Source organism: Sycon ciliatum, chromosome 3, assembly GCF_964019385.1.
Source record: "Sycon ciliatum chromosome 3, ocSycCili1.1, whole genome shotgun sequence".
NCBI classification, from domain to species: Eukaryota; Metazoa; Porifera; class Calcarea; order Leucosolenida; family Sycettidae; genus Sycon; species Sycon ciliatum.
In genome coordinates, this window is record NC_088645.1 from 28,012,034 (window position 1) to 28,036,033 (window position 24,000).

The 24,000-nt window shown below is 48.6% G+C and overlaps 2 protein-coding genes across 5 annotated transcripts in view; both read left to right on the forward strand.

Annotated features, from left to right (window-relative positions):
* Positions 1–24,000, forward strand: part of LOC135812625 (uncharacterized) — an 81,379-nt gene that overhangs the window by 908 nt on the left and 56,471 nt on the right. Inside the window, exons 3-7 of one of the 4 annotated variants that reach the window (XM_065325923.1) lie at positions 6,270–6,384; positions 8,828–8,940; positions 14,123–14,235; positions 16,094–16,179; positions 19,286–19,330. In XM_065325923.1, coding sequence (XP_065181995.1) covers positions 19,318–19,330 — 13 coding nt within the window. In that variant the 5' untranslated portion in view covers positions 6,270–6,384; positions 8,828–8,940; positions 14,123–14,235; positions 16,094–16,179; positions 19,286–19,317. The remainder of the gene's footprint in view (positions 1–6,269; positions 6,385–8,827; positions 8,941–14,122; positions 14,236–16,093; positions 16,180–19,285; positions 19,331–24,000) is intronic. The other 3 variants (XM_065325924.1, XM_065325925.1, XM_065325926.1) reach the window with 3 other exon arrangements.
* On the forward strand, positions 9,511–11,936 carry LOC135812967 (piggyBac transposable element-derived protein 4-like). Its single transcript, XM_065326186.1, has 2 exons — positions 9,511–10,102; positions 10,423–11,936. Exons 1-2 carry the CDS (start codon positions 9,781–9,783, stop codon positions 11,934–11,936), a joined length of 1,836 nt encoding a protein of 611 aa, XP_065182258.1. The 5' UTR covers positions 9,511–9,780.

The following is a 24,000-nucleotide window of genomic DNA, read 5'->3' on the forward strand; positions in this document are numbered from 1 at the left end:
TCTCTTCATCGCCTCGGTGATTCAGTTAAACGGGAACTAGGCCCAATAACATAAAGGCTTTCCATGCTTCACTTCGTTGTGAGATTGGTTTTACGGAGGTGCACACTCTGGTTTATGTACTCTTGCTTGAAATGTTTATAGACGATTGTTCTAGATTTCAAATCTTTAAATACCAGTGGGGGAAAGCACGAGAAGAATTTGTGAGCTTGAGCACATAACAATGTGTTGTCAGTCTGCTGGCTGGTTTCACTGCCTGTTTTCGCTGCTTGTCATGTTACTGATGTACTCGTGTTTTAATAACCTGCCATTGAGCGGGAATCAATGTGTCATAACTCAGCTAGATCTCCACGGACCTTTACAAACGATGGCTCTGTGGAAAGATATCAAGGCCAGGTAGACAACTACGAAGCGAAGATGCAGCGAAAATTGTCTTCTTCGCGAGGATGTCTGATCGAAATTCGTGCTCTGCATTTTCGTAGTATTTGGGCTTTCCCACGCGCTCGATCGAGCGCAGCACAGTGAACTTTCAGCGCGGGAAAAGTTGACCTGAAAGCCACTGAGAAACTCGAATTCTCGATGTTTTGATTGCCAATACGCATGGATTGCCGTGAAAAATAGATAACAGCGATGCTCATATTTCATATTAATTTTCATGTTTTCTATTCGGGACAATTGTTTGTCCGAGTGGCACACTTCAGGCTTCGCCCTGGCGACACCTATATGTATATAATATAATCAAACCGAGGCGAAGCCGAGGTTTGTATATTGGTTTATATTTCCCATATAATCAACTGAGTAGGTTATATTATGCTTATACTGAGCTGATATACAAACTCCCCTCTCCCCCACAAGGGTAGAGATTGGAATTCCAACCCACAACCATGGCTCGACGAGTCTTCCTTTCACCAACCTGTGCGGATCAAGTACAAGACTACCACTGACTCTGTGCAGTGCATGCAGTGCTAGTGCAGTACCATCACACACTCTTTGTGACTTCAGTTTAGTACTGAAGTACTAGTTACATCGGAAGTAACAGCTATGTGCCAAGTAAGTTAGTTTGAACCTCACAGTGCTAGTGACCGTTACCGCGCGCAGATCTCACCGCGGGCTCTGTAAAAGAACCGTTTGCTCATTAGACTTTAGAGACATAGAGTTCGTCTCCTTTCCAAAGTAAGAGTAAAATGAATCAGCACGAGCCTGTTGAATCGACTCCCAAACGTTTCTTCTGAGGACGACCACGAATCACGATGCCATTATTCAAGCAGCAGTTTCTAAGAACACTGGCAGTGCCACGGATTATGGCTGCGCATGTTCCGTCCGCTCTGCGAGGGACGCGGAAAGGAGAACATCGATTGGAAAACCATCAGTAGTGAAGTTCCGTCGCCCCTGCTATCTGCATTCTATGTCCATGCAAAAACGCAGGAGGAGCGGCACGCGGGGCTCTTCAGCCGCACATGTCGAGTGCTGCGCTTGACAGACGGAGTGCTGAAACAGCGAAAGAAGGACAGCCTGGAACGCCAGGTGCAGCACAAGGCACATGTTACAAAGGACGACGTTGTATTCTTCATCGTTGACGGGAAAGAGATCCTGAAGTTGGGACCGTCGTGCATGTCGAAAAACCATCAAGGCGGACTGCAGGTCACTAGTGTAATCCTAAAAAAAAAGGAGTTTATATACCAGTTTATACACCAGTTTATATACCAGTTTATATACCAGTTTATATACCAGTTTATATTCTCGTCATTGAAGTACCTGTTATATGCAAAATACAAGTCTGGAGTGTTGTGTGGGGAGAGATGGGAGTTTGTATACAAGCTCAGTATAATCCTTGACACAAAACGATGTGATGAGTCGATAGCCAAGGTCTTCCTGAACGCGTAGAGTGGTCGTTTGTAACTATCCTGTGTTTAGAAGTGGAGATACGAAAATATTTGTACACATAATCATTCTGGTCGCCTCAAGTTGCCCTTAGCAGTACAAGAGACCCAGAACAGTATAACACTTTCAATGTTGTCACTCCTCAAGTCACCCTTAGGGCGCGTTCAGACTGGCGTGAATAGCCGCCGGAAAGCTGCAGCGTAATCCCGGGAATCGCAACCACACTGCATGTGTATCCCGCTGGAATGGCCAGTACATGTGAAGCTTCGACATTTGAAAAATTTGAGTTGACTCAGTTTGAGTTGGATATCAAAATAAACTAATTCAGTCTGTTGAGATACTGGATCATTGTGCTTTTGCTTGTGCTTGTCGACGGAAAGAATACTATGTCCGGAGTGTTTGGTGCTTGGGTGGCATTCATCCGCTCCGCGATCAGAGTATGCTTCTCGTTCGCAGTAACGTTTTGCCTGCAGAGCGGCCCGCAAAAATCACCACGTACAGCTCCATGAACCCCCTCTCCATTGCTGAGTCGAACAAAGATTTCGGCATGATGGGAGAAGTTGGCAGTCTAGAAGTCAAGACTCAAAACTCAAAAGCATGCAGTCAGACTGCAAGAGTAGAGGCTGAAATAAAACGAAAAGACGGAACATGTGCTGCAAGGATATCAAAAGCGCTCCGCTTGCCGCCGGAAGCTGCATTCCACTGGCCTGCAGAGTGGTGGGAAACCTTTTCCGTGTTTACGCTGGCGGGAACGTCACGTGATCGATTCACCTTGACAACTTTCACATTCCGCTTGTTTTTTTACGCCAGTCTGAACGCGCCCTTAGCAGTACAAGAGACCAGGGTTCGCAGCGAAGTTTGGAAGTCTGGAAAAAGTTTGGATTTTATAATTCAATTTTCCAGGTCTGGAAAAAGTTTTGAAAAGGCTCTCCTTTTGAAAAAGTTTGGAAAAAGTTTGGAATTTCGATATTTTGGCCGCAGATGTGCTGCACTCCTGCAGTGCAAGTGGCCGTTTTGAGTACCGCGATAGAAGACGCGCTGGCTGGCGATCGATCTGTGGTGTTCACTGCATGTACGAGTCTCGTACAGTCATTTCAGTGCAGCTCAATCGCGGCCGGTGATGACTCTTACTTGGCCGTTTTTCGTTACTGGCGCTCGCGCTCGACTTTGATAATAATCCTTATTTCAGGATTACCCGATTCTTTGAAGTCTGGACAGCAGGATGGAGAGGCACTTTCGCACTCAGATGAGTTTGCTGGCGACGATGAAGCCGTCTTTTGCGCTGAGATGGACACCAGCTATGTAAATGTTTCATTGGAACCACCTCTGGAGGCGGATTTGAAATTACGGAGGGGAACTCTTGTCGTATGAATTCCCCTGCTATTTTCAGGGGCTCTAGCTGCTGAAGGCGATATCATTGCAATGCACCTTGGTGAATTTGTTGATGGTAGTAGTATCAGGGAGGATTTTACTACTCCCTGGTTGTACTCGTAGTGGAAAAGACAGTCATGCAGAAGAGATTTATAATTTATTTTTCCTGCACGAGTGGGTTTGGAAATTCTTGAAATTGGTTTGGAAAAAGTTTGGAAAAGGTTTGGAATTTTGTGTGCTTGGTTCGCTGCGAACCCTGAGAGACCCAGTACAGTATAACACTTTCAATGTTGTCACTTCTCAAGTCACCCTTAGCAGTACAAGAGACCCAGTAAAGTATAACACTTTCAATGTTGTCACTCCTCAAGTCACCCTTAGCAGTACAAGAGACCCAGTACAGTATAACACTTTCAATGTTGTCACGTGGTTATTAAGAGCGTTGCTGTTGTTTCAATCAGGGACGAGGGTGTTTTTGTTCTGCTTTCGGAAATAGGTCGTGTGCTTGGAGCGTGTGTTTGAGACATCCGTATTGTTAGTTTGTAAAGCGGAGGAAACGTTGTTGGCGCAGGCAAAGCTTTGAAACGTGGTGTGTTGTGTTTTTGGACGTCTAATGTGTGTGTGGGTGCGGGTTTGCGTGTATGTATGCGTGCATGCGTGTGTGTGTGCGTGGGTGTGTGTGTGTGTGTGCGTGTGTGGGTGTGGGTGCAGCATTATAGTGATAATGCAGATTGATGGGTGCACGCGTCTGCTTCCTGCTGCCACTATGCTTTTATGATTTCTAGCGCTTTTACTGCATGCTCATGCTTTGCTGCTGGCTACAGTCATGTGCACTGTCCATCACGGTAGCCATGTCGGACAAACGTCTTGGTGCATGCTCACATGGCACTCTATGCGTCATGGCATTCTACGTGTCATGCAACGTGACAACAGCGGTGTTACACTCCTCCTTCAGCGCTGTCCTCGCCCAAGCTGTCATCTGGGCCCAGTGGCTGTCAATAACGAGAAGCTTTTCTGTCGCAACGTCGCGCCGCCACATATGCCGTGCCCAGAAAAGGAAAATGCTCTCGTCACACCAGGCGTTCTCCTGGACGTGAACAGTCACATGATGATCATACTGCTGCTTCTCCTGCTGTGTGATACGCTGTCCAGTGGCCCGGAAGATTATGAGGGGCTTAACGCGGGGTTCACCATCGGCGTATATGGTGAGCTGAACAGTTGCCTGGCGCTTATTCATGCCGGAGCCTCCCATACTACGACACCAAACAGTTTTGCTGCCCTTCTCCGCGTACGTCTTGCCCACATTCAGATCAAAGGGCAGAGGCGTCTGGTCCATATTAGCGATGTTCTTCTTCTCGAACTCTCCAGCTGAGCGGATGTCGGTATGGAACTTACGGACTAGTGCAAGTTTTCTCTCCGGTTCCTCCTGCCCTCTGTTCGTCGTCGCCCGCAACGAGACGTTCCACCTGCTTTGGAATCGCCGAAACCAATGAATTGAAACTTTGAACGGGATGGTGTCGTCGTCGCCAACTTTTTCAGAGTACAGCTCACGAACCAGCTGCTTCGCCCTCGTCACGAACCACCAGCCCTGTACCTTTATGCCGGCGTCGGGCTTTGTTCGAAACTCGGCGTGAAGCCGTTCTTCGAGCTGAGGCCACTGAGCTTTTCGTCCTGAGCCAATGCTCCGAGCTCCGCGCGATTCCTGTAGCAGCTTCTGCTCTTGCGCCAAACAGCGACTGATATAGTTGTGATGTGGCAGGCCGAAATGCCGCGCAATCTCTCCTTTGCTGGCCTTCTTGTTCCGCATCCAGGTAAGTACGGAAAGTTTCTTTTCTCGGCTGAACGATTTCTTCGAGTCAACACTGCCGGCGATGTTCTCTCTTGCTGGAGGCGCTCGTACATTCTCTGCAACAGCATCATCACGTTCTTCGTCCTCTGCACCGGCTTCATCATCACTTTCGTTATCCCACTCAATATCATCGTCAAAATCCTCCAAAAACTCTCTCTCAGCAACCCTCTCTCTTCGATCCATGTCTCATCGTCGCACTCGCGTAACTCACTGACAAACATGAAACGAACTCCGCTTGTACTTGTGATAGGTAGTCACAAACTTCGTTCGCGCCTGGGCAAGAAAGTGCGCCAGAAAGAAGTACCGGTCTACAGGTACAGTACATGCATACATGCACTGTGTCACTGTGTCATCGGTGCTGCATGTACCATGTATGCCATTGTACGACAAGCACTGGATAAAAGCGACCTATACAGTACGCGCAGGTCGGGTCCGAAAGTAAGTTCGAACCCGAAAGTCAGTACCTGCCCGAAAGTAAGTACGGGTGCGATCACTAATTTCGGAAATTGATACGGACTTTTACGGTATAGTAATAATGCAGATCAATGGGTGCACGCGGCTGCTTCGTGCTACCACTCAAACTATGCTGCTATGATTGCTAGCGCTTTTACAGCATGCTCATACCGTGCTGCTGGCTACAGTCACATGCACTGTTCATCACGGTAACCATGTCGGTCACACGTCTTGGTGCATGCTCACATGGTACACTATGCATTGTGGCATTCTACGTGTCATTCGACGTGACACTCAATGTGGCATTCATTCATGTGTGACGCTCAACGTCGGGCTCTCCATGTGGCATACTAAAGTTTGCCTAGTTATATATTTCGATCAGTTCTGTGTGTGGATCACTCTTTTCAGTTTCACCCACCCACCTCCGATTTCTCATCTCTCATTTACTTTGATAAAGTAAATAAACGGGTGTTTGCCATGCTCATTTCCGGCTGCTCAGGTCTCTCGGTCTTCGTCCCTCAGATGTGACTATCCTCTTGGCTCCGCTAAAATCCTGCTCTCTCCGTAGCCTCTCACTTCACTGGCCAGCACCCTCCGTACCGCAAGCTATTATGTGTTGTGGTTAATTGTGTGTGTTTGTGTGTGTCTGTGTGTGTCTGTGTGCATATGTGTCTGCGTGTGTGTGTGTGTGTGTTGGCCGTGCTCATTTCCGGCTGCTCAGGGCTCTCGGTCTTCGCCTCTCGGCCAACGTGACTATCCTCTTGGTTCCGCCAAGATCCTGCTGTCTGGGTAGCCTCTCACTTTGCTCGACAGCACCCTCCGTACCGCAAACTGCCGTATGTTCTAGCTAATGTGTGTGCGTGTCCTGCGTGCATGTATGTGTGCGCGAGTGTGTGTGTGTTCTGTGTGTGTGTGTGTGTAAATGTGTGCGTGTTTTATGTGTGTGTGTGTGTGTTTGTGTGTGTGTGCGTACTGCGTGTGTGTGCGTTTGTGTGTGTCGTGTGCACATGGGTGTGTGTGATGTGTGCACGTGTGTGTGTGTACGTGTGCACGTGTGTGTGTGTGTGTGTGTGTATGTGTGTATGTGTGTGCGTGCTACATGCTGTGTGTATGTGTGTGCATGAGTATGAGTGGGCTTGTGTAGCATTATAGTAATGTGTGTGTGTGTGTGCTGTGTTTGTGTAGCATTATAGTAATAATGCAGATTAATGGGTGCACGCGGCTGCTTCCTGCTGCCACTCAAACTATGCTGCTATGATTGCTAGCGCTTTTACTGCATGCTCATGCTTTGCTGCTGGCTACAGTCACTTGCACTGTACATCACGGTAACCACGTTGGACAAACGTCTTGGTGCATGCTCACATGGTACTCTATGCGTCATGGCATTCTACGTGTCATGCAACGTGACACTCAACGTGGCATTCATTCATTCATGCGAGACGCTCAACGTAGGCGGCATGCGTCGTGGGCACTCAACGTGGCATGCTCAACCCTTTTACTGCTGGCCTAGTTTCCCCCTGCCGGCTAAGCTTTCAGCTCACTTGCCTTCATTTCAGACCCTGCATGCAAGTCGCCGAGCCGAATCTTTCGCCATGTTTGCATCTATTGATGTATATCCACGACCTATAGCTTGTTGGAAAGGCCTGAGCCAAGCGAAGACTCTCTGGCAGTTCTCAGCTCCATAGGCATGCCAGCATCACTTCTATGTGCTCTAGAAGAAGCCCTTACATGTGTCAGAATCGCTAAACAACTTCATAATAAATTTTCGTTCGCCATCTCTCTCAAACTAAACCAAACTTCACGATTCAAACTGCGCTGCAAAGCTGAGATTCAAGCAATTTGTTTAATTCCCCCAACCGCATGCGCTGTAGCAAAGGGAAATCCCCTAAAAAAAAGCGAGTCACGAGCAAAAAGTGTGAACTGATGGCCAGAAAACGTATTTTTGATTTTTTGCAATTCTATTCGTCATCGCTCGCTCAAATCTAGTCCCATCGCAACGAACTTTGTATCACTGGAAAGCTGAGCTCAATACCTTTCCAACGGTATATCGTTTGTTCAAATCGGCTGCCGTTGACACGAGTTACGACAGTTTGTACAGTGACATATGCACTTCGTACTATTGCGTGGACGGTGGAGCGAGATATCTCGTCATCCGCCGTTCAGGCACACTTTGCAGAGCGAGATATCTCGTCATTTGCACTGAAAGGGTTAAGTTTGCCTAGGTTATTATATATTTCGATCCGTTCTGTGTGTGGATTACTCTTGTCAGATTGTTATGTTTCACCCACCCACCTCCCATTTCTCATCTCTCATGTACTTTGATAAATTAAATAAACGGGTGTTGGCCATGCTCATTTCCGGCTACTGAGGGCCCTCGGTCTTCGTCCCTCAGACGTGACTATCCTCTTGGCTCCGCCAAGATCCTGCTCTCTCCGTTGTCTCTCACTTCGCTGGCCAGCACCCTCCGTACCGCATGCTGCTATATGTTCTAGTTACTGTGTGTGTGTGTGTGTGTGTGTGTGTTTGTGTTTGTTTGCTATTTGTGTGTGCTCTGTCCATGTGTGTGTGCTGTGTGCATGTGTATGAGTGTTTGTGTAGCATTATAGTAATAATACAGATTAATGGGTGCACGCGGCTGCTTCGTGCTACCACTCAAACTATGCTGCTATGATTGCTAGTGCTTTTACTGCATGCTCATGCTTTGCTGCTGGCTTCGGTCACGTGCACTGTTCATCATGGTGATCATGTCGGCCAAACGTCTTGGTGCATGCTCACATGGTACTCTATGCAATGTGGCATTCTCTGGTCATTCTACGTGACACTCAACGTGACATTCATTCATGCGCGACGCTCAATGTAGGCGGCATGCGTCGTGGACACTCAACGTGTCATGCTAAAGTTTGCTTAGTTATATATTTCGATCCGTTCTGTGTTTGGATCACTCTTGTCAGATCATTGTGTTTCACCCACCAAACTCGCATTTCTCATCTCTCATTTACTTTGATAAAGTAAATAAACGGGTTTTTGCCATGCTCATTTCCGGCTTGCCAGGGCTCTCGGTCTTCGTCCCTCAGACGTGACTATCCTCTTGGCTCCGCCAAGATTCTGCTGTCTCCGTAGTATCTCACTTCGCTGGCCAGCACCCTCCGTACCGCAAGCTACTGTGTGTTGTAGTTAATTGTATGTGTTTGTGTGTGTGTGCTCTGTGTGTGTGTGGTGTGTGTGTGGTGTGTGTGTGGTGTGTGTGTGTGTTGGCCATGCTCATTTCCGGCTGCTCAGGGCTCTCGGTCTTCGTCTCTCGGCCAACGTGACTATCCTCTTGGTTCCGCCAAGATCCTGCTCTCCGTAGCCTCTCACTTTGCTCGACAGCACCCTCCGGACCGCAAACTGCCGTATGTTGTAGCTAATGTGTGTGTGTGTGTTTGTGTGCTTGGTGTGCGTGTTTGTGTGCTGTGTGCATGTGTGTGAGCGCACAAGTGTGTGTGTGTGTGTGTGTTCTGTGTGTGTGTATGAGTGTGTTTGTGTAGCATTATAGTAATAATGCAGATTAATGGGTGCGAGCGGCTGCTTCGTGCTACCACTCAAACTATGCTGCTATGATTGCTAGCGCTTTTACTGTATGCTCATGCTTTGCTGCTGGCTACAGTCACGTGCACTGTACACCACGGTAACCATGTTGGTCACGCGTTTAGGTGCATGCTCACGTGGTACTCTATCCGTCATGGCATTCTACGTGTCATGCAACGTGACACTCAACGTGGCATTCATTCATTCTTGCGCGGCGCTCAACGTCGGCGGCATGCATCGTGGGCACTCAATGTGGCATGCTTAAGTTTGCCTAGTTTATTATATATTATTTTGATCCGTTCTGTGTGTGGATCACTCTTGTCGGATCGTTGTGTTTCACCCACCCACCTCCCATTTCTGATCTCTCACATTTTCTTTGATAAATTAACCCTTTCAGCACGCATCACGTATATGTACGTGATGGTACATGTAACTGGCCCACGGATCACGTATATATACGTGATGCGTACAGTGAAAATGAACGTACTCTCGAGACATCCGTGGTCGACGGATCTTATCCCTACGTGGACCAGTGACGTGCTGGATGAACGTCGACAGTTCTACGATAGTACTGACGGGCGCACGCGCATGTGCGGCTATGTACGCCTACATAGATGTCGCGTGCGAAATTATTTGAACAATAGAAATTTTGACAATTTGCTGTCATGGCGCGGCGTCGATATGGTGCAGACGATCTCGATCATGTCCTCGACCTTGTCGTACTCGACCCTGACAGTGATGTCGAGCCGACATTGTCTGAAGACGACATCGTTCTGTCGGAGGAAGATGGAGATCTGCCTGAAAATCGCGCAGCGTCGCCAGGCGATAGTGAAAATGAATTGGACGACGACGATGTCGTAGGAGACGCCGCGGATGACGATGTAGGTAGCGCCAGCAGCGACAGTGACGGTGAGAACGAGGGGATATCTGCTAAAACGCACGTGGAAGCAGTCGAAGCACTGGCTGAGGGCGACGATGGAAGTGAAGGTCAGTGTGCGTATGGATCTGAAAATAGTACTCATAATTTCAAATTTTCAAATAATTGTACTAAAAATCTTGTCACTCAGCTGATCGCTCAATGATCATGCACGGACATTTTTCCTCATTCACAATGCATGTAAATGTGTATTGTGTTGCAAATGCTTATCGTTGTGAGTTCCAAATTTGAATTATATTTTTAGTATTCATACACATGTACAACTCAATCAGCGGACAGAATTGTACAATGCAAATTATTATAATTATTAGCATTTGTGTGTGACACTGGGAACATCATAGGATTTGTCATGGATATTTTGTTACTGCAGGTATCTGGGTGAAACAGAATGTGGAACCTAATGTGCCGCCATTTACTGGCCAGCCAGGGATCAAGATGCCTCTCCCGGACGATCCAACTCCACTGGACTATGTCAAGCTGTTCTTCACTGCACAATTCTGGGTGATGCTAGTGACGGAGACAAACCGGTTTGCAAGAGCATACATCGACGCTAACGCTGAAACACTGGCCCGGCGCAGCCTCGCCCGCTCGTGGACACCCGTTACCGTAGCCGAAATGAAAGTGTTCCTGGGCTTGTTCTTGAATATGGGCCTTGTTCCTAAGCCCGAGCTTGACCACTATTGGAGCACAGATCCCATCATCGCCACACCGTTCTACAGCCGCACGATGCCGCGCGAGCGCTTCACCTCTATCATGAACTTTCTGCACTTCATGGACAACGCTGAAGAAGATCCCAACGATAAGCTCTCCAAGATACGGCCTCTTCTGACGTTGCTTCAGGAGCGATTCATGAGCGTTTACACTCCCAACGAGTACATTTCAATTGACGAGGAACTGGTGGCGTTCAAGGGAAGGATATCATTCCGCCAGTATATTCCGTCGAAGCGAGCACGCTTCGGGATGAAAATCTATGCGCTCTGCGAAGACAGCGGTTACCTCTTCAATCTGATTGTCTACGTCGGGAAGGACATCGAAACCTTCTGCCCTGAGAAGGTCAAGGAGCTCGGCGTGTCCGGTGCGGTAGTGCACAAGCTCGTTGAGCCGCTTCTCGGGAAGGGGTATAAGCTGTACGTGGACAACTGGTACACGAGTATCCCGATAGCCACCTACCTCAAGGGCAACGCAACGGGAGTGTGCGGTACCATTCGCAAGAACCGGATCGGACTACCGAAGCGTATAGCAAATTTCAAGGGGCTAAAGAAAGGCCACTTTCTGTACCGGAGCGGTGGTGGCATGATGTTTATAAAGTTGCAGGACACGAAGGAGGTGCATTTTCTGTCCACGATGCACAAGGCAAACGTAGAGCCAACTGGCAAGCGAGATCGGCAGCGCCGCCCAGTCCGCAAGCTTCGTCTTGTACAGGACTACAACAAGAAGATGGGTGGAGTTGACAAAAATGATGAGATGCTGTCGTTCTACACCGCTGCACGCAAGTCCCGGAAGTGGTACAAGAAGCTCGCCGTGCATCTGATTGAGCAAGCACTCCTGAATGCGTATATCCTGCACAGGAAGTCAAACCGCATGACGCACTTCGACTTTGTGAAGCGCGCCCTGAAAGCCCTCATCGCCGAAGGCAAGGCGGAGATGGTAGCTCACGCGGAAGCAGCTGCTGCAGCAACTGGTGGAGCCACAGGCACGAAGCGCATGGACAGCCACTTCCTCCGCTACATCCCGGCAACCGAGAAAAAGGCTAATCCGCAGAAACAGTGTGTTGTCTGCTACGGCAAGGGTAACCGGAAGGATGTCCCCACCATGTGCGCTGATTGCCTCGGGAATCCTGGGTACTGCATTCCGTGTTTCGAGGAGTCTCACCGAGGGAAATAGAGCTGTACTCGCTTGTGTCAGGGGTGTTCAGGTCTGGTCACCGCTTGAGGATCGTGGCAGGCTTTATGTAGTTGCTAGCTACCTGCTAGTTCACTGTAGTGGTATTGCAGCGCTCAGCTACTTTGTGTGAGCTGCATTCAATAATTTGTGTGAGCTACATTCTATAATTTGTGTGAGCTACATTCTATAATTTGTGTGAGCTACATTCTATAATTTGTGTGTGTGCGTGTGGGCGCGCACTCGCGCGCGCCCTCGGGTGCGCTTTCATGCATGTGTCCAATAGAGTACATGAGTGTACGGGTGAATGTGAGTGCGAGAATTGCATGGCTGGATAGGTCTGTATAGGTGTGAATATGTGCATGCCTCTGCCGGTGTCTGTTCGGCAAGAACCTGTTGCCTAGCCATTCGTATTGCATTCAGTGTTTCGAGGAGTCTTACCGAGGGAAATAGAGCTGTACTCGCTCGTGTCAGGGGTGTTCAGGTCTGGTCACCGCTTGAGGATCGTGGCAGGCTTTATGTAGTTGCTAGCTACCTGCTAGTTCACTGTAGTGGTATTGCAGCGCTCAGCTACTTTGTGTGAGCTGCATTCAATAATTTATGTGAGCTACATTCTATAATTTGTGTGTGTGTGTGTGTGTGTGGAGGGGGGGGGGGGGGGGGGGGGGCGCACGCGCGCGCGTGCGCACGGGTGCGCTTTCATACATGTGTCCAATAGAGTACATGAGTGTACGGGTGAATGTGAATGCGAGAATTGCATGGCTGGATAGATCTGTATGGTTGTGAATATGTGCATGTCTCTGCCGGTGTCTGTTCGGCAAGAACCTGTTGCCTAGCTATTCGTATGCACATTGAATAGTTCCTGACGCCCCTCAGTTGGTTTCAGCAAACATGACCATATTTGGTCATCATCTACTCAAGAACAAAACCGTAATTATGTCAAACCTAGTTCTTACCATCATATCCACCTGGCCATTCTAGTATAAATGAGCTGCATGCTCTGGTACGTTCAACCCGTGTTTATGCGAAAATTCATCAAAAATACGTATATTTTGTACTCGTTTTACTGGCTTCTATTGACCAAATATGGAATTTTGTGTTGGGAATTGTTCTCACTGAAACCTATGCATTCCGCAGAAAAAATTGTGAGTGAATAGGACTACTTTTGGAAAATCACGAAAATCACTGGTTTTGGCTCCGCGGGTCAGTTACACACCCTGGCCGTGCTGAAAGGGTTCAATAAATGGGTGTTGGCCATGCTCATTTCCGGCTACTGAGGGCCCTCGGTCTTCGTCCCTCGGACGTGACTATCCTCTTGGCTCTGCCACGATCCTGCTCTCTCCGTAGTCTCTCACTTCGCTTGCCAGCACCCTCCGTACCGCATGCTGCTGTATGTTGTAGTTAATTTGTGTGTGTGTGTGTGTTCGTGTGTGTGTTTGTGTGTGCATGTGTGTGTGTGTGTGTGTGTGTGTGTGTGTGCTGTGCTGTGTGTGTGCTGTGCTGTGTGCATGTGTGTGTTGTATAGCTTTATAGTAATAATGCAGATTAATGGGTGCACGCGGCTGCTTCGTGCTACCACTCAAACTATGCTGCTATGATTGCTAGTGCTTTTACTGCATGCTCATGCTTTGCTGCTGGCTTCGGTCACGTGCACTGTTCATCATGGTGATCATGTCGGCCAAACGTCTTGGTGCATGCTCACATGGTACTCTATGCAATGTGGCATTCTACGTGTCATTCTACATGACACTCAACGTGACATTCATTCATGCGCGACGCTCAACGTAGGCGGCATGCGTCGTGGACACTCAACGTGTCATGCTAAAGTTTGCTTAGTTATATATTTCGATCCGTTCTGTGTTTGGATCACTCTTGTCAGATCATTGTGTTTCACCCACCAAACTCGCATTTCTCATCTCTCATTTACTTTGATAAAGTAAATAAACGGGTATTTGCCATGCTCATTTCCGGCTGCCCAGGGCTCTCGGTCTTCGTCCCTCAGACGTGACTATCCTCTTGGCTCCGCCAAGATCCTGCTGTCTCCGTAGCCTCTCACTTCGCTGGCCAGCACCCTCCGTACCGCAAGCTACTGTGTGTTGTAGTTAATTGTGTGTGTTTGTGTGTGTGCTCTGTGTGTGTGTGGTGTGTGTGTGTGTGTGTGTTGGCCATGCTCATTTCCGGCTGCTCAGGGCTCTCGGTCTTCATCTCTCGGCCAACGTGACTATCCTCTTGGTTCCGCCAAGATCCTGCTCTCCGTAGCCTCTCACTTTGCTCGCCAGCACCCTCCGGACCGCAAACTGCCGTATGTTGTAGCTAATGTGTGTGTGTGTGTGTTTCTGTGCTTGGTGTGCGTGTTGTGTGCTGTGTGCATGTGTACGAGCGCGCAAGTGTGTGTGTGTTCTGTGTGTGTGTGTGAGTGTGTTTGTGTAGCATTAGGCCAAGTAAAAATAATTGATTGTTGATCGTCAGCGGCCGCCCCGGTTTTTCGGTCCGTCCCGGGATTTATTTTATTTTTTTATTTTCGTGATCAACGGTAGAAAACTCGTGTGTTTAGCGAAATCCGAACTTTTTTTAGCAGTACGAGCGTATGCGAGCTCTCATGCACAGCTTCAACGGTGCTTTTACCGTAGCGACATCACGCAGTGCAGGCCTTGATTCCAGTGTACTTGTGTGAAATCTGGCAACTACAATACATGGCACTGTAGTCTGTACAGTGTACCACCTGATATCTACGCCTGCATTCATGGAAACTGCGCAGCCACCGCGTATCACAGAGTCATCTGCACATGTTCAAAGTGTTTGGAGTATGCCCAGGCAGACTGGTAGCAGTCACAACCAACAATGGTAGTACACCCATAACCCCATAGATGTATGTGGTGTGTGTGGTGTTGGCCATGCTCATTTCCGGCTACTGAGGGCCCTCGGTCTTCGTCCCTCGGACGTGACTATCCTCTTGGCTCCGCCACGATCCTGCTCTCTCCGTAGTCTCTCACTTCGCTGGCCAGCACTCTCCGTACCGCATGCTGCTGTATGTTGTAGTTAATTTGTGTGTGTGTTCGTGTGTGTGTTTGTGTGCTGTTTGTATGTGCTCTGTGCGTGTGTGTGTGTGTGTGTGTGTGTGTGTGTGCATGTGTGTGTGTGTGTGTGTGCATGTGTGTGTGTGTGCATGTGTGTGTGTGTGTGTGTGTGTGTGTGTGTGTGCATGTGTGTGTGTGTGTTGTATAGCATTATAGTAATAATGCAGATTAATGGGTGCACGCGGCTGCTTCGTGCTACCACTCAAACTATGCTGCTATGATTGCTAGCGCTTTTACTGCATGCGCTTGCTTTGCTTTCCATGTCGGCCAAACGTCTTGGTGCATGCTCACATGGCACTGTAACTCTATGCGTTGTGGCATTCTACGTGACACACAACGTGGCATTCATTCATGCGAGACGCTCAAAGTTCATTACTTTTTTTACAGATTTGGTATTATGGAAAGTTTGGAAACCCCCTCGATAGGCGAAAGCCTTTGGGGAATCCTTAAACAAATTAAAAAAGTAGGCGGCATGCGTCTCGGGCAATCCATGTGGCATACTAAAGTTTGCCTAGTTATATATTTCGATCCGTACTGTGTGTGGATCACTCTTGTCACATCATTGTGTTTCACCCACCCACCTCCCATTTTTCATCTCTCAGTTACTTTGATAAAGTAAATACTGAAAACTGGCTAATATTCGCGGCGGATTAGTGTTCGCTATTTTCGCGAGAAGAGCGTATCGCCAATATTAACCAGCGTGAAATCAAACTTCAACAGTGGGTGTATGTAGGTGGCCCCAGTGCTTCGCAAACCTTTGCCATCGCAAACTCGCTGGTTCTAAGAAATCGCAAAAAAATTATTGACGCGGATATTGGGCGGTTTACAGTAAACGGGTATTTGCCATGCTCATTTCCGGCTGCTCAGGGCTCTCGGTCTTCATCCCTCAGACGTGACTATCCTCTTGGCTCCGCCAAGATCCTGCTCTCTCCGTAGCCTCTCACTTCGCTGGCCAGCACCGTCCGTACCTCAAGCTACTATGTGTTGTAGTTAATTGTGGTGTGCTGTGTGTTTGTGCGTGTGTGTGTGTGTGTGTGTGTGTGTATGTGTGTGTGTTTGCCATGCTCATTTCCGGCTGCTCAGGGCTCTCGGTCTTCGTCTCTCGGACAACGTGACTATCCTCTTGGCTCTCACTTTGCTCGCCAGCTCCCTCCGTACCGCAAACTGCTGTATGTTGTAGCTAATGTGTGTGTGTGTGTGTGTGTGTGTGTGTGTGTGTGTGCGTGTTTGTGTGCTGTGTGTGCATGTGCTGCATGCATGTGTTTGTTCGCACGCGCGTGCGCGTGTGTGGGTTCTGTGTTTGTGTTCTTATGTGTGTGTGTGTGTGTGTGTGTGTGTGTGTGTGTGTGTGTGCGTGCTGCGTGTGTCTGCGTGCGTGTGCATCGTGTGCACGTGTGTGTGTGTGTGCTGCGTGTGTGTGTGTGTGTACCTGTTAACCATGGACTGTTTCTGGCTAGATTAACTCTTGTGTAATCACTGGTGCTGGTGAAGCTTATTCCCGTAGCTATGCAGAAGACGTTACTTCAGTAACGTCTGACGCTAGCCAGGGTCCACACAGCTTAAATTTGGTGTTTGTTTGTTTGTGTCACGCCTGGCGCTATCCCGTATCTGTCCCGTATCTGTCCCATATCTGTGACTACAAAGGCTCTACAGGATTGCACATACCAGCTGGCCCAGGGCCTGCTGGAGAGCCGGGTCACGCGCCCGGCTGGGGAACTGCACGACCTGGCTGAACAGATAACACCGGGTCCAGTCTGACCCGGCTGAAAAATGTCTCAAACTGACAATGGATTCCTAAAATACCGGTATTTTACAACTCGCGGACCCCATCTGTTGCAAATCTAGAGCAACCGCACACACTACAGTCTACAAGCAACAGAAACTCGGCTAGGGTCAACTGTGGTCAACTCGTTCGAGCGCGATGTGGCCAGCGGCGAGTCTATGTTTCAGGCAGTCAAAAGTGTAACTTTGGCTATAGCTTTTGACACAGTTGCAAGTTTTCAGCCGACTGGTGATTTGGACGATGGAGCCCGCAGCGAAGAGAAAAAGAACTCACGCTTTCCATGACTCTTTGAAGAAATGTCGACCCTGGCTGGACTACGACCATGCCAGTCTATCCATGTCATGCGCTTTGTGCAAGACGCATTTCCAAAGGAAGACGAGCGGCGGTGGATTTGGTCGCGATGCGTGGTTGAAAGGTACAAACTCACTGCTTCGAATTATCGGCATGCTGCTCGGCTCCATCCTAGCTTTCGACATCTGCTCAAGTAATCGTTTAGTCTCACCCACCCGAACCTCCGGGCCTCGAAAGGCGTGCAGCAGATTTTCGAGATTCTCGCTGAGCAACATGCTGGAGACTACCCGAACCTGGCTCGCATCGCTGACTGGGGATTGGCCGTTTGCCGGTCCACTGCTGAATGCGAGCGAGACTTCAGCTTGTGAAGACGGCGATGCGGAACTCGCTGTCGACAAGGAATCTGGAGATGATCATGGCAATCAAGCTCGTCGTTCCTGCCGTCGCCGACTTCAACTATGACACGGCTATGGCTGCATGGCATTCTTAGGTGACTCGGCGCACTACGACTGCCACATCAACCTTGTCTGAACGGAGGGACCTGGCCCTCACACCCAGAGCAGCAGCAGCAGCGCCAGCAGCAGCAGCGACAGTGCCAGGAGCAGCAGCAGCATCAGTTGCAACTCCACCAGTTCTCCAGTCTGCTGAAGCCTTTCAGCAGATGGTGCAGCAGATGCCAGTTGGCTTGGCCATGCAGATGATGCAGTGGCAGCAAGCAGCCACTCCACAAGGTGTTGCAGGCATCCCCCCCCCCCCACAGTGCTCTATTATGTGAACATGTTCGTCCTGCTACTAGCACTAATTAGAAAACAGAATTCCTTTTTTTCAAATTGTTAAATCAGAATCAAATGGAACTGCTTTGCATTCTTCACGTAATGTCGTTTACCTTCTACGTTTGTTGGCTTTGATAGTTCGCCTTGTTCTCTAAAATTTCTGATTCCCGGTAATAAATTCGCCTTTCTGTTTTCCTGCATTTTGAGCAGGCCTTTTGGCTGTTTTTCTGCCGGATGATCTGACCCGGCTGGCCTGCATGCGCCAGGTACACTCTAACCGGGCTGTGTTGAATGTCTAGAGCAAGCCATGTGGCCACAAAATTTTGCTGGCTCCCATATCTGTCCCGTACCGTACCATCAAACACAACTGGCCACAAACAGCTGGCCACAATATTCGTCTTATGTATACGACTCCCTGATGTATAGGGAGATTTTCAGGAACGAAATAGGGAGACAAGGAGGAAATGCAATATTATTACATGTAGAATGGACGTTAGTTGCCGAATAGGTGATAGGATGCGTTAGCAAAAACATACTATGGAAGAGAGATCCCGTCGTCTCCAAATAAGCGTGAACGGGCGAGTCAGCGCCGGTCACAAGAAACGTCGGAAGAGAGATCGGCAGAGTCTGCGGCGGTCCCAGGAAACGTCAGGACAGACATCCCGTCGACTCCAGAGCGCCCGTGATCGGCAGAGTCAGCGCCGATCCCAGGAAACGTCTGGACAGACATGCCGTCGACTCCAGAACACCCGTGATCGGCAGAGTCAGCGCCGGTCCCCTAGCTATGCATAAGACGTTACTTCAGTAACTCATTGAAACATTTTTGCAATACAATGATGTAGCTAATCAAAGGAAAAAAAACATTTCCATCAGCTCTAATAACATGCACGATGAGTTAGGCAACAAAGCATAGCGTAGGGCCCTGAGCTTCCAAGCTCTCTCGTTTAGCCACCCACACTAGTAGCAAGTATTACCCTTACTGGGGGCAGGGGTAACTGCAGTTGGATGCCAGGACAGATACCCTCATTCCGTCAATCCTTTTTCTGCACCTTGTTTTGTCCTCACCCACTTACTGAGGTGTGGTGTCCCCGTAAGTGAGATCATTCGCATGTCCACCCATACTGGGCCATAGTTTGGGGATTTGTGTGTGTGTGTGTGGGGGGGGGGGGGGGGAGAGTGTCGGCCGTTGGGCGGTTCAATAGCCAATTGAGTCCACTTTCCAAGATCCCTTTTGAGTCTCTCCTCTCTCCCGGGGAGACCCACGTCACCAATTTTGGCAGTGAGGGAAGTACAAGTATAAGTGTGTGTGTGTGTGTGTGTGTGTGTGTGCGTGCGTGCGTGCATGCGTGTGTGTATGTGCGTGTGTGTGTGTGTGCGTGTGTGGGTGCATGTTGTTCTTCATGTTTTTTGATGGTTTTATACTTCCAGCCAGAGTATATTGAACTCCGACAACAAACAAAATGGCGTCTCTAGGTACGTTTTATTACTTTTGTTATCTTCTGTGTAGGGATGAAACGAGTATCCATTTTGGCCAATCGAGCACTCATTCATAATACTCGATCGAGCATCCGATTATTTCGAGTATTTTATCAAAATTCAAAAGCCCTAGATTTGTGAGTTCTCGACCAATTCGGAAGAAATTATCTGTGAACATAGAAGAAAAGTCGCCAAAGTCTTGTACAGAGTGTAAAGTACCGATTTTCATCAGTACTTTATAACTAACAGTTACTAACGTTGCTTGCCGTGGTGATCGCATCGGCCAAGTAATAAAATACTGACTCAAAGCAGAGGTCTAGCCAGGATTTTATGCCAGCCGGCCAACGTTCTAGTGAAAATGCATCGTTCTAGGGGCCTCGCCCCCAGACCCCCGCAGTCAGTTACATATCCACACAGACACACACCACTACAAATCTTTCCTTGCAGCTTGCATCTCCTTTCGCTTCGTCCAATTATGGACATTCATTAGGCAGTTGTGACGATGTGTTTATAGGTATTAACAAAATATGAAAAAGGATGCAAACAGCTACATCAGCATGGATCATGTGTTCACCAACGTCATGCCTGCAGTGTACATTGGTCATTTGACTTGCACAACAAAGAAAGGCAATAAACATTGGTGCAAAACTGGTCATCAGTGACTGAGATTAAAGTGATGAATGCAACACATTACGGTGAAGAAAACGTATTCGGAAATGCAGCATGCACAAGACCCAGCCTAGCCACGAATGGCCCACGATATGACAGTCCAGAGTCTGTAGCTGTCAGTGTCACAGCCGTGTAGCCACCGGAAGCAGCGAACCATGACCCGACCTAGCACATGTTACATTTTACTGGCACTCTGCGCACAACGTACTCAAGTGCATACTCAGTGCATTTGAGCGTGAGTAAAGAGCTAGCACTGAGCCTGAGTAGCCAATGCTACTGACTCAAGTGCTAGTGCAGTGCACTACAGTACAGTACAGTGCACTACAGTACAGACTCAGTCTACAGGTCTACATGCTTGACCTCAAGTGGGTGACTGTGTGACCTCAAGAGTGGAGTGCATGCAGTACGCTGTACTGTATGGGATCTACGCAAGTACAGTGCACTAGTGCAGTGCCAGTTCAGTGGAAGTAGTTTTCGCTGCCGCCGTGCCGGTCGTTCTGTTTCCACGATTATTCGGACATTGTAGTGGCAGAAACTGGACCTATTTTCGACAGCTGACAGTGGTCGACTCTTACCTTGGCGGAGGATAGTGGGCTTGGTGACATGATTGAAAGAAAAATGATCCCCGAACACAGCACGCTACAAATACTTGTACTTGTGGAAAATTTCTCTAAATCTCAATTGTTTGCCAGCCGGCCAAAATAACCCTTGGAGCTGTCTCAGCCGGCAGGTCGCCCTCCCAGCCGGCATTCTGCCGGCTGAGCCGGCTTTGGCTTGGCCTCTGCAAAGGCATGCATAATGCATGCCATGTACCCAGGCGAAGCGCCAGCACCGAAAAAGAGCCCTAAAAGTTGCACTTTTATTTTCCAAATCCGACCCCAGGCCCGGGAAATTTGAAACTCAGCTCAATATCGCCAAAAAGAGACTATTTTATCCCTTGCTCACAAGAGCTTCCCTGGTGGTATCGTCTTGTTCCGAGGCAATGTTTGGGAAGGTGCGGGCATTGGCTGCCCTAAGTTTCGTGGAAAGCTCCAAGCGACATCATTTTCCTCGCTTTCTCGCCAGAGTTTTCAAGACCGACGCAACTCGTCGTCAAAAAGTACTCAGCGTGGATTTCGTGCCGAATTCCGCCCCAAACAATTTAGGCTGACCTCTCGCCACCAATCGAACCCACTGATATGTATCTACCTATACACGAGCAATGGTTTGAGCCCAAAGAACGACAACTTCACAACGAGTACACTTTCTGATAGTAATATTTTCTATGTATATCAGTATTAGAACACCATCAAGACGACAAATTGACCAGCAGAAAGACATTATTATAAAGTTGCACTACAAATACAGCAGCTGTATAAACATAAATAATTGAACAGAAAACTATGTAACTGGATCCCACCAAAAACAGTAAAGCATCCCAAATAGTATGCGCATATACATGAAGGAAGGCTATGTTGCCACCATACACTGGCTACGCACACGGACATAATTCTGGAGAGCTGAGCATCAGCGTGCGCATCCCCCCCCCCCCCCACACACACACATCCGCATGCACGCGCGCACACCCACACATGCGCATGCGCACACACCCACACCCACATATACACATGCACGCGCGCACACTCCTGCCCTGTGCTGTCGAGCCACTGCCACAAGGGTTGCGTGGGCCTCGAAGGCAGGGAGAGAGAATAGGAGAACGCATTCCCATAGATACACACACACGCACACATGTACACAACACGTGCAAGTACACACGTGGCAGCTTACTACAAGAGAATCACACAAGTTCACATGTGGGCATGAACTGTATTCACAGTTCTTCATACTGTCTTGGGCATATGAGGGAGGAGCAGGAGAGTGCGTGACTCAGACACAATGCGCTTCGACATGCTAGCACATGCACCGGTTTCGGACAGTGGCAGAACGTGACGGAGAGAGAGAGAGAGAGAGAGAGAGAGAGAGAGAGAGAGAGAGAGAGAGAGAGCACCAGCGTTCCAGCTCAAGCTCCAAATTTCTAGTTGCTTCTCCTGGTCACAGAACACAGAACAGGGCTCAGGCAGTGCCGAGGAAGTGCTTGTACTTGGTGCAGTGTCATGAGCAGGATAAACTTCCAACATCTCTACACAGTGTAGCTCTTCAGGCGCACACGAAGACTCAGAAACCGGAATATACTTAACATGATGATTGAAAGTCCAGCAGCACAACAAAACGTCCAAGGACTGGTTTGGCACTAGCTTCCGTCTCATTGGCGTGTGCCCAGCCAGTTTTGGAAAGAAAGAGTAGACGTTCATTCCTTGTTCAACCTGCAATGAACTGGAGACAACACAAACCAACAACGTGTCATCAGCTCATGTGTTCACCACTGCAGTGCTACCATTCACTTTCCTGCTCCAAATGCATTACCAGGCTGCATGGTACTACTGTCGTGGACATGGAAATCCGGTCGCACGTATAGCGGCCCCAGGGTGCTGGCCATGCAGCCGTAGCACGGTTCATCATGCGCTGCTGATGGTCGCATTGGATCAACATGTGCACTGCATGCAACTTTCTGTACGCGCTGAGGGCGCCGGCCCCGGTCAATCGACTGGATTTCCATGTCGCCGACAGTACGATGTGACGATAATAGACCGTGATTTGCATTTTCCAATGATTAAGACTGGTCGTCAGGCGAAATAGCACGTCATAGTACATTCGAGATCAGCGGGAAGAAGATGACGACGTCCACTAATTTAGTATCTGTGCACACGATTCTGCTGTGTGTGTTACTCTGTATGTCAGCTATGGCATCATCGCCTGTGGTTCCATGCCTAGCATGTACGTCTGAACCATCTTACAAAGTTTGAATGACGTAGGTTGAGCGATCGCTCCGCGAAACATGCTTTTTGAAATTCTCTTCATAGTATATCTTCCACCATTGAAATTTCGAATTTTTTCGAATTTTTTGCTGGGAGGGGGGACTTGCAACCTCGATATGGCTTGTTCCAGGCATGCTTTGGAGCCATCGCCTGTTGAAACAGTGGCGGGAAGCTGCCCTGCAACTGTTCCAGCAGGAAATTAATCGATCCGAGAAAGCGCGAGTCCGCGAATCTCGGTTGAATATTGAGTATTTCAAGCCTTTTCACGACGAAGATGGAGTTCTTTTTGGAGATGGACGTCGCGACAAAGGACATGGTGTCCGACTTCTGGCGTCTGGTGAAGCCAGGGATCATTTGTCCAGTCAGGTCGGCAGCCTAACCGTCGGTAAGCTTGTGTTTGGATCCCGTTCTGCTCGATGTGGTAGATCACAAACAATTTGAGTATCGCACAAATTGATTTCAGCATCGTGCGTACGGTATTTTATATTCAGAAAATCCCAAAGTGTCTCTGTGTGGCCGTCCTATGCCACGAGAAACTCCAATCAGGCTCCTATGTCCTCTGCTTCATGATTGAATGTCCACTTCGTTTGAACAACGAACACAACAATCGAGGACGGCTTTGCAATGAAAAATACAGCTATACTAGAGCTGAAAAAAAGAAGAAAAAAACGGGCTCAGGATGAGACTCGAGTACACGCATACTCTCCCAGCAGGTGAAACGCAATTTTTTGTGAAAAATGCGTGACGCCGACTGACCAGTAATTTCGCCTGACGATTATTTCTATTTTTCACACTTAGAAAGAAAACAAGGGGCAAGGTTTGATATGGATTATGTGGTTGTTGGCTACGTCACCATTTGAAAGAGGGTTGCAACCGTGACAGCACTGTAACATGAGTTTAAACCTACGTATTGCATGGTATACTCAACAGTTGGAGAGCAGAGAATTTCGTGCCGAATTCCGCCCCAAGGCTCTGCACAGCAAACAACTTGATATATCATTAGCCCTACCCTTGTGCTTTACGTACCCGTTATGCCGATCGAGCCTGAGCCCTCTACTCGACTCCACGGTCCAATGACATTCGGTCATCATGGCCAAATTCAAGTCACTCAAGTGTTGAGAAGTGTCTACGTCGTCGGACACG

Bases quoted from the DNA above. Each gene is read 5' to 3' on its own strand.
- LOC135812967 (XM_065326186.1), top strand. From the start codon at position 9,781: ATGGCGCGGCGTCGATATGGTGCAGACGATCTCGATCATGTCCTCGAC. The intron at 10,103-10,422 runs GTCAGTGTGCGT...TTGTTACTGCAG, and splicing joins GGGCGACGATGGAAGTGAAG to GTATCTGGGTGAAACAGAAT.